Source organism: Sciurus carolinensis, chromosome 16 (assembly GCF_902686445.1).
Source record: "Sciurus carolinensis chromosome 16, mSciCar1.2, whole genome shotgun sequence".
Lineage (NCBI taxonomy): Eukaryota > Metazoa > Chordata > Mammalia > Rodentia > Sciuridae > Sciurus > Sciurus carolinensis.
The window spans coordinates 51,393,226-51,406,988 of record NC_062228.1 but is presented as its reverse complement, the minus strand read 5'-3'; the positions used below and the strand labels follow the sequence as shown (position 1 = coordinate 51,406,988).

The window sequence follows — 13,763 nt, the reverse complement described above, 5'->3', positions numbered from 1 at the left end:
CAGAGCGAATTATAGGCAGATCCTGCATGTCCTTGGGCCACAGTGAGGACACCAGCTTTTACTTTGGGGGTGGAGCACAGGAGCATCCTGAGCACCGGAGGGATATGGTTCAACCTAGGGGTCCCAGGATTCCTCTGTGGGAAGCACAACAAGAAAACTGTCACATTCCTTCAGGTTGAAAAGGAGAGTGGATTAAACAAGATGGGGGCAGCAGAGTGGGTAGGAGTGAGATTCGGCGGGGAATTCTGGAAGTAGAGCCAACAGAATCTGTTGACAGCTTGGCACTGGGGGAAAGAGCCAGTGACTGAGCCGCCAGGATAGAGCATGCTATTTCCTGAGATTGGGGAGAATGTGGGAGGAGAAGGGGCGGGTGGGCCAGAAGTTAGGTTGGGATATGTTAAATTTGAGGCAGCTCCCAGATATTCTAAGTGAAGATGTCACGAGAGAGAGAGATAGAGAGAGAGAGAGAGAGAGAGAGAGAGAGAGAGAGGAATAACAGCAAAAAATAGTGACAATATGTTCATGTGGGAATATTCTATTATAATACACATAATAGTAATATTAACAACAATGATTAATTGAAGTCACACTTTGGCCTTTCCGTCTCTTCTATCCCTTGTCCTTATAGTAGCATTTTGGGATATTAGGGATTATTATCCTCAGAGGAGAAAACAAGCTCAGAAAGGTTTATGAATTCACTGAAATAACACAGCTAGTAAGTAGTGAGAGTCAAGATCAGATGCCAAGTCTGTCCAATTCTGAGACCTGAACATTCTATAATCTACGAGTTGCTTTTGCAGAAAATGTTACTGAATAAACATGGGTCTGCCTGCAGCACAATGGAGCCATCAGCTGAGTGGCAGGGTGGTGGGAGAGAAAGGCCTTTATTATAATAATGATTACAAGATGGTGAATCAGCAGTCTATCATCCTAAAGGACCATCTTGCTGGAAGCTGATTTAAGAGTGGATATAGGAGATGGCCGATTATAGCCTGGTGGGTGCCTTCTGACAGGTGGGGGTTTGTGGCCAGATGCATAACGAGTTGTGTTTTTTGTTTTTTTTTTTTTTTTTTGTACTGGGTACTGAACCCAGGGGTGCTATCCAAGTGAACCACACCCCAGCCCTTTTTCATTTTATTTTGAGACAAGGCCTTGCTAAATTTCTTAGGATCTCACTAAGTTGCTGAGGCTGCTTTGTGCTTGTGATCCTCCTGCCTCAGCCTCCCGAGTCATTGAGATTACAGGCATGTGCCACTGTGCCTTGCCACATATGGTCTTTTTAAAAAATACTTTTTAATGTTGATAGACCTTTATTTTATTCCTTTACTTACATGTGGTGCTGAGAATCCAACCCAGTGCCTCACACGTGCTAGGCACACTCTACCACTGAGCCACAACCTCAACCCCCATATATGGTCTTAATAATCTAGTTACAAGATGTTTTTAGTTCTACAGATCTCAAGAAAAACAGTGGTTTTACATGCAATTTCCAACGTATAACTCAATGGACAGGCCAGAAGGGGGTAGTTGCCCAGAAACCCTGTTGCTGATCACGGTAGGAAATGAGAGAAAGCATACTGCCTGGTACACACCTGTGATCCTAGCTACTTGGAGGCTGAGGCAGGAAAATCTCAAGTTTGAGGCCAGCCTCAGCAACTCAGCAAAATACTGTCTTTAAATAAATAAATAAAAGGTCTAGGGGTAGCTCAGTGGGGTAGCCCTGGGTTCAATCTTTAGTACCATAGAAACAAAACCAAAACATACTTCACCTGACTATTGTGAAAGACAAGGGTCTGGTGAAGTTAAATATGGAGTTGGGCATGTGAAGGCAGAGAAAGTCTCTCCCTTCATGCTTAGCTTCATAAAGAGGGTTGATTGAGGAGGGCAAGAACAAGAGCCCCGAAATTTCAAGGCACTGGGTGCTCCTTGAGAGGTTTTCTGGGTGAGCTGGTTAAAACTCCTTGAAAAAGTGCCATCCTTCTCCCTTCTGACTGAGCTCAGAGACCCAAGTAGGAGCCAGAATAGTTTGAACCCCTGATCTTTTCACTTGGCCAGGTTTGGCTTTCCCTGCACTCGCCATCAGTTCTAGACCTGCAGATTTGGGGTCAGCCAAGAGAGGAATTAACTTTCTTTGCACAGTCCTGCAATATGCACTCAAACACAATCTGACAATGAGTGCCCTCAGTGACACCTCCTGAATAGCCTGAGGTCCCAACTGCTCATGTCCTCGCAGAAGTCAAAATCCAGCACCCAAGGCCAGCCTGGATACCTTCTACTCTTCCCCCTTTATTCCAGGCTAACTCTGTCCTCACTGGAAAAGGCAATAGGACATTCCTCAGTAGGAGACTAGTTTTTTTGGAGACTTGGGAGGACAAGTTGTCCTCTCTGCTGGACTGAATTAGGAAAATGGAAATTTGAGCCCATGGTTAAATTCTCCCCAATTTCAGTCATTAGAGAGGGGTCTTGCTAAAGATGAGATAGGTGAAGTGTACTTAACCAAAGTAAACATCGATTCCATTTATTTCTCAATTTCTGTTCTAGGTGCTATCAAGTTGTGAATCGGAAGGAAGGGAGGGAGGGAGGGGCACACCACTGTCATCCCAGCAACAAGGGAGGCTGAGGCAGGAGAGTCACCAGTTCCAGACCACGTTCAGGAATTTAGCGAGGCTCTCAGCACCTTAGAGAAAACTTGTCTCAAAATAAAAAGAGCTCAGTGGTAAAGTGCCCCTCAGTTCAATCCCCAGTACAAAAAAAGGGGGTGCAGTGGGAGTGAAGGATAGGGATGTGAAGAGTTGATTGAACTAGAAAATCCTTAGGATGCCTTTCAGCTCCACAGAGCCTTAAGCCTGGCAGTTCTTTGCTTTGGAGATAAAAGTTCCCCAAACCTGTTAGTTGAAGCCTGAAGTCAAAAGCCCACACGTATTGACTGAGCTTAGGGGAGGGCTTAGTTTTTTTCTTTGAACTTCAGAACTTGAGCTCTATCAAGACTGCCTTTCTGGTTTTGCTTATTTTCAGGATGTGGGCACAGCCTCAGGTAGGGAATCTGCTGCTAAGGGATTCCTGGTTTTACTGGGTTAGTAAGAACACTTGGCCTCAGAGGGAAGACTCACCAAAGTCATATACACAGCCTGTCCTATCAGACGCCAGACTCCTAGGCATCTTGCACGTCCCCACCTCGTTCACCAAACCTCCCTCTCCACCCAGATTCCTTACCCGGGAAAAAAAAAAAAAAGGATGTAGGCGGGGTTGGTTTTCAGGTTTTTATTGTGGGTGTACTTTTGGTGGTAAGATGGAAGGCGGGGCAGGCTCTCCCTGGAGGGACCAGAGGCGGGAGTGGTGGACCAGGAGGAGGAAGAAGGGGAACGTCTTTACTCTCGGATCTTCAGTTCCCGCGCCATCTGACAGAGGGCGCAGGGCAGGCAAAAAGTGAGGGCCGCCCAATCGTGCCCGACGGAACCCTGGAGGGTGGAAGAGAGAGGTGAGGAGCGCTGCCTGGGGTCCCCAGGGGCCAGTCCCCAGCCGCCGGTGCCGCGGGGCTGGGCCGGGCACGCACCTGGATGTGGTAGCGCTCGCGCATGCCGGTGCGGAGGGAGTGCAGGCCTCCGGGCAGGTACGGGGCGCAGCAGCACTCGCCGAAGTCGTCGGAGATGCGGCAGGCCAGGCACAGCGGCGCGAAAGTGCCGCACAGACCTGGGCGGGGCGAGGGCCGTCAGGGGCGGGGCCGACGGGCGCCTCCAGTCCCCGAGGGGTGAGAGTCCCGGAGGGAATCGAGGATTGGAGGAAAGGGAGAAAAGAGGTCCCAGAGGGACTTAGGGTTGGAGGAGGCAGAGGGCGTTTAAAGAGGGAGCGGGGTCACAAAGGGGAAAGTTGAGGGTGCAGGGCGGAGGTCGAGGGGAGGTTGAGGGTTGCAAGGCTGAGAGGTCGGGATCCTAGGCGTGTTGGGAGTCCCATGAGGGGGCGAGGGTTAGGAGGAATTCAGGGCCCAAAGAAGGGAGGTGGGAGTGGAATTAGTAGGGTAGACGTCGGAGTGGCGGAGTGGCGTGCAGGTGAGCCTCCCTTCCCTCCCTCCTTTCCCGGGCACTTACAGACGGGCATGTCATTGCAACAGTCCGTGAGACCCGTGTGCCAGTCACTGAGCTGGGTCTGATAGCAGCTGCTGGCGCACTGGGGTTGACTGGTCACGGGGTAGGACATGGCTGCAGAGGTGGGAGGAGGGGGTCAGCAGGCAGCCTGGCAGTGCCTTCTGAGACCAGCACCCCTGCCACCCTTCCCTCTGCCGGGCAGTCTGGGCAGGGCCACCAGGCCGCCCACTGAAAGGACACCAATTGCTCCTCCCGGTTCCCTTCTGCCACATCTATGTGTCAACATCCCAGCTGTCCCTGTTGCCGCTGCCTCCTGCACATCTGGTTGAGCTGAGGATAGGGGACTCCTGCTGGTCTGAGGAAAGGTGGGCACCACATCTGGGCAGGGCCTGAACGTGTAGCCTCCTCCTCCTCCACGTCTGGGCCAGAGGGACTGGGTTCCAGCATTTCAGGGACCTCTGGGGTGGAAGCAAGTGCCATTTGTCTTCGAAGCCAGGGTGCCCAGGGGAGGGAGGTAGCCAGGTTCCAGGTACTGGGAGGGTTGCTGGTCCATCCAGTGATCCCACCTTTGCCTTTCACGTTGTCGTGCATCTCGAACTGCATTTCGCTGGCCCTGAGGAGGTGGAGCTCTGGACTTCGGAGGTGGTGCGGCAACAGCTGCGGAGTCTGTCCAAGGGTTGTGGGATACTGGGGAGGGGAGGGCAGGGGACTGGGGCACCGGGGTCAGGACTCTCAGAGGAAGGGGAACTGGGAAGAAAGAGGCCAAGTCAGCCTGCCAGCTGGGAGAGACATGGAATCCGGGATGGATAGGGTGGGGGCGAGAGACTCGCCCATCTCTTTACAGCTGCCCGACAGACCCCAGAGGACCCTCCTCATAGCAGAGGCAGAGATGAAGAGAGAGAGAGAGAGAGAGAGAGAGAGAGAGAGAGAGAGAGAGAGGTAGAGGCAGAGACAAGGGGAGAAGGAGATCAGAGCCAGGTGCCCAGAGATGCTGCCAGTAGCGCACACAGTCCCAGCACTCCGATTCCTCTGCAAGCCCATTTTGCAGAGAGAACACTGAGGCTCAGAGAGGTCAAGAGAAATGCACCCCCATGTGATGACCCAGGCCAAGTGCATTAAAAGATAGGATACTGGGCTCCTGGGTTATCAAACTCAAACCAGTCCCACTCGGGTTGAGAAGGCTGATTCAGGGGGCATTGAGAAGGACAGAGATGTCAGAGACAGACTGTCAGAGATATGAAGGGAGACAGTGACTGGAGCAGGGTGAGAGGAGAACAGAGGCGCCAGCCTCAGAGCTGAGGGCTTGGGAAGGGAAGGGTGCTCCTACCTGCAGGCAACGACGGAGTGGTGATGGAGACAGGTGTTCGTGACACGGGCACTGAGTTCTCTGTCTAAGGCCAAGAGCTGTTTATATGGGCCCAGCCACGCAGCCCTGGGCGGGGCTCTGACAGAGGTGCCCAGGGAGCCAAGCCGGTCTGGCTGACCCTCTTCCCCCAACAGGGATTTCCTGCCCTCCCTCTCCATTCCCCACCCCCCACTTCCCCTCCCGCCTCACCTGTGTGTGTGTGTGTGGGGGAGGGGATGTCCAGGGATGAGGAGATGGGGGTGGAGATGAAAACAGGAGTGGGAAGAGGTAGAGACCGAGAGACAGAGGAGGGACTAGGGGCACTGCTGGGGCAGCTCAGAGGCCAAAAGAGCAGGGAGACAGGATGGGGAGAGGGAACCGAGACAGAAGGGAGGCAGGAAAGTGGCAAGATGGGAGGGAGGGAGGGGGAAGAGGAGATTCAGAGGGATGCAGAGACAGGAGGACACAGAAAGATGCTGAGAGACAAAGAGGCTCACAAATCTGGAGAAATATAACAAAAATGGAAGTTAGGATTTGGAGAGGAGAGGCGCAGAGCTGGAGGGCTGAAGGGAGGGGCAGGTGAGGGGGAGCCCAGCAAGGCCAGAGGGCAGGAAGGGCCAGGGAAATGGCAGTGAAAGAGGAGGGGTGGTACAGGACAGAGTTTGGAGTGGGGCTCCCCTTTAAGGCTCCCAGCATGCTTAGTGGCTTCACCATGCTGCCTTCCTGGGAGATGGAGACATTGTCTTCCCATTCAGGGCCAGGGGACAGGGGGCAGGGGCTGACAGGGAAGTGTGTTTTGGGGAGTGATTCATGTAGGGACCAAAATCAGGGCTCCATTCACCTTTACTCCATACTGGGAAGGGAGGAGGCATAAACTGTGAAAGAAACTGAAGGATGTAGCTATGGCCCCCTGGTCACATCTGGGTCCTCATAGAACAGAAAATGGGACTGGGGAGAGCCTGGAAACCTAAGTCTAAGGGAGGAGGGCTGGGGCCTGGACCCCTGGGTCTGCGGGAGGGGTTTGGGGTCTGGACTGTGGCATCTCATCTTGTTAAGCCAGCTTGCACATCCCCAGGTAGGTAGGGGTCCTGAGGTTTCAAACTGCTGGGCTCCAGGGGTGAAGCTGGGGGGATAGATGCTCAAGTTGCCAAAGTCTCCCCTCAACAGGACGGACGGGGTTGAACATGACTCAGTGAGGGAAGCGGTGTTAGAGCTGGGTGGGGTTCCTAGCATGGGTGTCACCCCCCAAAATGTAGGAGGCACCAGAAAATTGGGGTGTCACCTATAGAGAAGGTAGTATCGTCACTCCACTAGGCATGGACATGGGGTGATGGCAAGTGGATAACCCGCTGGCCTGGGATCACAGCTTCCCCACACGCCCAACATGCCAGGGCCCAAACCCTGGTCTCCCAGCACCTCCCATTTGGCTGGTTTTCTGTTTCCAGACGTCTGGGCAGCACTGCCTGTGCGTGCCAGTCACTAGGTCCCCTGCCTGTGTGGGGGACGTCTCCCCACTTACTTCCTGCATACTTGTATCCCCATCTCTGCATCTTCATTTCTCCATCTCTGCAAATCGGTTTCTGAATCTGTGTCTGTCTCCACTTTTCTTAGTCTCTCTCCTCCCAGGCTTTGTGTCTCTGTGTCCTTATGCTGGGGTTTCTGTCTCCTGTCTTGGGGTCTTTCCTCACCTCTCCCCATCTCTCCCTTCTGCAAGCCTACTCCATGGAGGCAGCCACAGGGCCTGTCTTCCCAACTATGTAGACTACGGGCTTCAGGTGATGCAAGTCAGTCATCTCTGAGGACCTTCAGGTGACGCAAGTCAATCATCTTTGAGGACCCTCAGGCTCCCATGATGACAATCTGAGTTGTTCTCAAGTTTCTTCTTCTGATACAGCCTGGGGGCCCCAATTAGATAGAGCGACTCATGTAGATGAGGAAATCGGGACTGGGGAAGCTGTGAGGTGGCCTCTTTGGGGGTGAGGAGAGCAGGGAGCAGGAAGAGGTGAGGCCTGGGGAGCTGAAGAATGCCCATGGCCCCTCCACTAGGCATCTGGCTTCTGTCCCCCTCAAATGGGGTTGTCAGATACAGGATGTCTGGTTTGATTGAAATTTCAGATAAACAATGAATATATATATATATATATATATATATATATATATATATATATATATATAAAGTGTAAATTCCATGCACTACTTGGGACATACTAAAAAATTATTTGGTTGCTTTTTGTTTGTTTCGTGGTACTAGAGATTGAACCCAGGGTGCTTTACCACTGAACTATATCTCCAGTCATTTATTCTTTATTTTGAGACAGGGTCTTGCTAAGTTGCTGAGGTTGCCCTTGAACTTGGAATCCTCCTGCCTCATCCTGCCAAGTGGCTGGGATTACAGACTTGCACCACGGTACTCCTGGGCTCAAGTGATCCTCCTGCCTCCACTTTGCCTTGCTGGGACTACAGATGTACACCACCATGTATTTTTATTTGCTAAATCTGGAATCCTATCTTCAAAGTAGGAATCCAGGACTAAGGCCCCCCGTTTTCCAAAACCCAGGTGTCTAGGCCCCAGCCCCCTATGCTCTCAGCACATAGAAGTCCAGGCTTCCAGCCCCTCTGTCTCCAGAATCCGGGTCTGAACCCTGTTGCCCAACATGGGTTTCACAAGGTAGATTGTGCCATCCATGGCTCTGGCAGAACCGGTCTGGCTGAGCAGACAAGAAGGGGACCCTCCTTCCCATCCTAAACCTGCTGTTTCCTTGAGGGACTGCCCAGCGGGACAGGAGGGACTCAGGGAACTGTGGGTGTATCACTGAGTCTGGTTTGGGTGTGTTGTGTCTCCGTATGTGGTTGTGTGATTGTGTGAAGATTGTCTCTTTGCCTTGCTTCTGTGGTCTGTGGGAGACATGTGAGGGGTCCCTTCTATTTGTGTGTTGTATTACACACCCGTGATTCTACACAATATGCATTGAGTTGGGGAATGTCCTCAGTTATTGTAGTTCTGCAATTCCTCCTGGATTGGGCAGCAAATATTTATTGAAGAGTAGCTCTATTGGATGGACTCTAGAGCCAGAAAACCTGGGTTCACATCCCACCTGCCTCTTACTGACTGTGAAACCTGGCAAGTCGCCAAATTTCACTGCACCTCATTTTCCCCATCTGTAAATTGGGATGTTGCAAATGGAGTTCTTGAGAAGATTGAAATAATTAATTCATGTGAAGGGCTTACGATTATGCCAGGCACCTGGGAAACATTTTGGGTTTGTGATGATGATGGTGATGATGATGATGATGATGATGGTGATGATTATATTCTGATCATTGCTAAAGATCCAATAGTGAACAAGATCCAGTCTTAGCTCATGTTCCTTCTAGTGGGGACTGAATCTGTGGCTTATCAGGGGCTGGGCATATAATTGCAGAGCGAGGTCTGTGTGCATGTGGAATAGGGAATTTCTGTCAGTGCAGGTGATTCTGTAATGTGTGCCTGTTGGTGCTTGTAGGTGATTGGTTATATGTGCCCAGTGTGTGCCTCTCTTATTATGTTGGTTCAAATGCAAGATCACACCTCACATGTATTGTGAGGGAACGTGTTTGGTGTGACCTTGTGTTTCCAACTCCCAGGTGCTGGAAGTGTGTCTGTATGTGGAGCATTGAGACCCTCTTGCTCCACTCCCCTGCATGTCCCACAGGTGACCCTGGGAGGCTGACGTCTTCCAAAATGAGCCTCAGTTTCAGTCCAGTGTGGACAGTGGGCCTAGTGGCATTGGGAGAAATGCAAGGGCAAAAGGGAAGGTGAGAAGAGACTGTGAGGCCAGGAGAGGCTGAGGAACGTCATGGTGACACAGAGGGATATGGTGGGATAGGGACGAGGAAGAGCTGCACAGGGCGTTTGTCCCTGTGTCTCTGCACAGGTAGCTTTGTTCATCCCATAAGCATTTGCTGAGTCTCTGCAATGTGTTGGGACCTCTAGGGGCATCAGTAGAGATGAAGACCCACCAGGAAGCTGTTACCCAGGGCGGCCCACCTGTCACCTTGATGGGCTACAGTGACAGTTCTGAGTGAAGGAGATGCGGAGATGGTGAGGGAGAGGGAGGGCCCTGCCCATTTCCAATCCTCCCTGAGGCCTGATCTGTTCAGATCAAAGTACTGAAGCCATGAGGGAAAGGACCCTCCCAGGCCAGGGGCTCCCCATGAATCATTTTCTTATCATCTTTTAATGGGATAATGACACATCTGCTTTATCCTAATCACCATTTTCTACCCCAACTAGGCCCAACACCCATAGCAAGTAGGGTTAGACAAACCTGGTGTCATGGAGACAAGGGAGGAAATACCTGGAGTCCCCATCCTTGCCACCCCTAATGACCTGGGAGTCTCAGCTCCCAGTTCCTCTTCTTTGGTTCACTGTCTGCCATTTCTTCTCTTCTCTCTCTGGGCCAGTCTTTATTTTTTTGTTTATCTCTTTGTCTTCATCTGTTTTTTGTGTTTCTCCTGTCTCTTCACGTCTGTATCTTTTTTTTTTTTTTTTTTAATCTATATCTCGATTCTCCTGCACTGGACCTCAATTTTCTCACTTGTAAAATGGGGATAATAATAATAATAATGATAATAATCTGATCTCTTAGAACTGTGAAGAGGAAGACATCAAATAATTATGTAAAATGCTTAGTACAGAACCCAGGTCACAGTAAATTCAGCACAAGAGAACTCTATTATTATTATTGTTTTATTATTTTTATCTCTCCATTGGTATCTGTTTTTTTCTTTGTCTCCGAGTGCATCTCAAGTCCCCTCCCTCTCTGGGATCCTTTTGTAGATAGCGCCCTGCCCTGGCTTCTCTGGTAGGGATGTGGAAAGGGCATATCCAGGCCAGAGCTTCTCTGCCCTCTCCATCTCTGACTCCATGCTCCACCTCAGGACACAGAACACTTTGCCTGGGGGCAAGGCCTGGCTCCAATCCCATAAATAACCTCATAAAATCCTGAATCCCAAATCCGTCATCCCTGGACGGCCAATGACTCTCGGAATTCAGGAGTCCAGCTTTCTAGACCTTAGTCTTTCAGGTTCCCCAGCCCACTCCTCTTTCAGACCCAGATGTTAGGACCCCGCAATCCCTCCTTCTCTCGGGTCCTAAGTCCCCTGCTTCTTCAGCAAGGAGTCTGCACTCCCAAGACCCCATCCTCCCTCGAGACCCAAAGATGAGGTCAGCAAAGAACTCAAGTATAGGCACCAAAATGGGCCATTCGGTCCGGGACCACACCCAGTCACCAGCCCCTTCAGTTTCTCTTCAGAGGCGGGTCTGACACTCGAGGCAGTCTTCCGGAGTCTAGCTTGCAATAAGCTACCCATGACGTCAGTCACTATCATCCAGCCAATAGACACTCTGCTTCCCGCCTCCCCAGGCCAATCAGGACGCTTTCTCTGGCGGGCGTAGTCTGCAGTCAAAGTCCAACAGGATAGGCTCTCGTAGATGCCAGTCTCCTCTAATCCTTGCCAGTTTGCCAATAGACCGAGAACTGCTGGGTCTGGATCCAGGTGGGTTCCGCAGAGGCCAGAGTAAGCTCGCGGGGAAACCAGTTCTGCGGGTCCAGCCGGGTAAGCCCTTTCCAGAATGACCAGTATTGGGATTCTGACCGTAGCTCGGACGGGAAACGGCGAGACTTGCGGCGGAGCGGGGAGCTCAACCAAGGCGAACCCATTTTGCTTTATGGGAGAAACTGCCCAGGGTTGCATGATCTCGGTTATTCATCCATTCATTCCTTCCACCCGGTACTTGATTCTCATCTGCCCCGCCTGCTCTGCTTAGCCATCCATTCAGCTCTTCTTCCTCTCTTTAATTCCCTCACTCACTGATTCCCTGGTATAGCCACTCACAGTTCATTCACTCACCCACCCATTACTTAAACAGACATTTCCTGAGGCTTCTGGTGTGCCAGCCCTGGTGCTGGGCGATGGTGGTGACCAAGATGAGTCAAGCTTAGGCCCTGCCCTCAAGGAGCCCCAGTCAGATGGGAGGAATGACATTGACAGGCAGGGGTGTGAAGGGGTGGGGCAGCCCAGGAGAGCCTTTTGGGGGATTGGCATGGTCAGGAAAGGATTCCCAGAGGAGGGGTCATTGGAGTTGGATCTTGGGAGAGCAGGAGGTGCCAGGCAAAGGTGAAGAGGGTGTGGGAAGGATCTTTCAGTTTGTGCAAAGACAGGGAGATGTGCAGGATCATTAGGTGCCCAAGCAGAAGGCCAATCATGTCCTCCTTGCTAGCAAAGGAACTGTAAGACTGGAATAGAATGAGGATGAGGAGGTGGGCAGAGACCAGGCTGGGGAGCTTGGACTTTGTCCTGGGGGTAGGTTGGGGAATGGGGAGCCACCTAACAGTTTAGAGTTAGGGGTGGTGGGTCAGAACTGGGAGCAGAACTGGAGGAATGAGCTGGAAGCTTACTAGCCCAGGTGGTGGCTTTTGCAGAGACCCAGGCATGAAAGGATGAAGCGTGGATCAGGGCAGAAGCTGAGGGGATGAGACTGAGATTCAGGAGGCAGAGAGAACAGAATAGGGGGTTGATGGGCTATAAGACAAAGGGGTGATCTGGACAAGACCCAGAGCTCTTCTTCATCTCAGGCAACAGGAAAAGGAACAGGTTGGCACGTCATGACTGTTTTGACAGAAATGAACTAGAGGTCCTAGGAGCAGCGTGTGGATCTGGACCCTTGGGGAATTCTGGGCTGTGGCTCCTCCCCAACATAGGTCACTTGTTGATGAATGAGGGCCTCTCAGATGAGGATCCTCCTGCTTTCCATCCCCTTAGAAAACTGCTTTCTTTTCTTTTCTTTTTTGGCACTGGGGATTGAACCCAGAGGTGTTTTACCACTGAGTCACATGCCCAGCACATTTTTTATTTTTTATTTTGAGACAGGGTCTCACTAAGTTGCTTCGGGCCTTGCTAAGTTGCTGAGGCTGACTTTGAACTTGGGATCCTCCTGTCTCAGCCTCCTATACTGCTGGGATTACAGGCGTACACCACTGTGCCCTGCAGGAAATTGCTTTCTTGTGCTTCTGCATCTTCTCTTATCCTGGTAGTCTTAGAGCATGTTCCATCATCTCTAAACATGCACAACCCTGCACCAAGCTCCTGTGAATTCTCTCTTATCCCTTTTGCCATCAAAGACTTGGTACCTACTGACCCAATTCCTTTCCTTCTGTTTCCTCTTTGACGTACCATATCTGGCTGCCCACCTCCCATGGCCCTTCAAGGACTCTGCCCAAGGTCTCCAAGGTCACCTGCTCATTGTTGAGGTCTGAGAATAACATTTCAATCCTCATCTGTCATAGACCACTCCCTCCTGCCTGAAACTCCCTTTGCTTTACATCCTCTTTCCTGGCTCACTTCCTCTCCAGCTGCTCAACCCTCCAGTACTTCCTTCCCCTTTACTGGGGGCAGTGGTCCTCAGGACTCTGTCCTGGCCCTCCTTTAGTCTCACCTGCCGACTCTTCCTAGAAAGGTCCAGTCCCTTGGCTCTCGTCAGAAGTGAGTGCTCACACTCTCTCCTCTCTCCTCCTTTCTCCTGGATGCCCCTTCTAAAGTGTCTCAAAGAGACCTTTGACCTGTGTCCAAAACAGCTCTCAGCATCACTCCCTTCACATACACACACCTCGTCGTCCACCTGCTTCCCTGGCCAGACCATCATCCTTGCTCCCCTGTAACCTCATCCCTAGCCTCAATAAATCCTAATGGTCCAACCTCAGTTATGGCTCTGTGTCGCTCTGCCTACATTCCCTACCCTGTGGTCTCTGTCCCAGCTCAGGCCTTGCTCTGCCTCCTCTACTTCCAGGGGTCCAGTCTTGCTCTTTAGGTCCATCCCTAATGCCCCAGCAGGCTCTTTCTGTGCTAGAACTGATCCTGGCCCTTTCTTCCTCAGGGCGCTTCTGTGGCTCCCCGTTGCCCTCCAGCTTCACTCCAGGCCCTTCAGGATCTGTCCCTGCTGGCTACTTCAGGCCCTTCCTTCCCCATTTTGCACCTGATCTGGCCAGATGGCGACCTTGATCACTGCCCACTGGTTTTTCACAGCCTGGCATATTTTTTTGCCTAGCAAATTTATGCTCATTCTTTAAGGTCAAGCTCTGATCACCTCCTTTGTGAAGCCCTTCCTGATCACACGGAACCCTTAGGGGCTGTAGTAGCCTGTCTGCTCCTTCACTCTCCCTGAATCCAGGATCAAAAGCCTCTTGAGGACATTTCCTGGGTATAAATCATCTGCACTCCAAACCTGGGGCCCCCAAGGGGTGAAGCCTCTAGAATTGTTTGGGGGACTGCCTGTCCAACTGGACAGAGCTTCTATT

At 51.5% G+C, this 13,763-nt stretch overlaps 1 protein-coding gene and 1 long non-coding RNA gene across 6 annotated transcripts in view; one reads left to right on the top strand and one right to left on the bottom strand.

Annotated features, from left to right (window-relative positions):
• Nucleotides 1-3,252: 3,252 nt before the first annotated feature.
• Nucleotides 3,253-5,540, bottom strand: Cnfn (cornifelin). Of its 4 annotated transcripts, none has more exons than XM_047528179.1 (5): nt 5,410-5,524; nt 4,649-4,769; nt 4,086-4,196; nt 3,554-3,690; nt 3,253-3,458 (listed from the first exon to the last, which is right to left on the bottom strand). In XM_047528179.1, the coding sequence occupies exons 2-5, from the start codon at nt 4,683-4,685 to the stop codon at nt 3,369-3,371; spliced, it is 375 nt and encodes a 124-aa protein (XP_047384135.1). In that variant the 5' UTR covers nt 4,686-4,769; nt 5,410-5,524; the 3' UTR covers nt 3,253-3,368. The 4 variants fall into 4 exon arrangements, with proteins under 4 accessions (XP_047384135.1, XP_047384134.1, XP_047384136.1 ...); XM_047528178.1 differs by having other exon boundaries at nt 4,649-4,829; nt 5,410-5,463; XM_047528180.1 differs by having other exon boundaries at nt 4,649-4,748; nt 5,410-5,447.
• Nucleotides 5,541-10,911: 5,371 nt separating this feature from the next.
• Nucleotides 10,912-13,763, top strand: part of LOC124966655 (uncharacterized) — a 44,768-nt gene continuing 41,916 nt past the window's right edge. Inside the window, exon 1 of one of the 2 annotated variants that reach the window (XR_007105380.1) lies at nt 10,912-11,025. This is a non-coding gene — a long non-coding RNA (uncharacterized LOC124966655). The remainder of the gene's footprint in view (nt 11,026-13,763) is intronic. The other variant, XR_007105379.1, reaches the window with a different exon arrangement.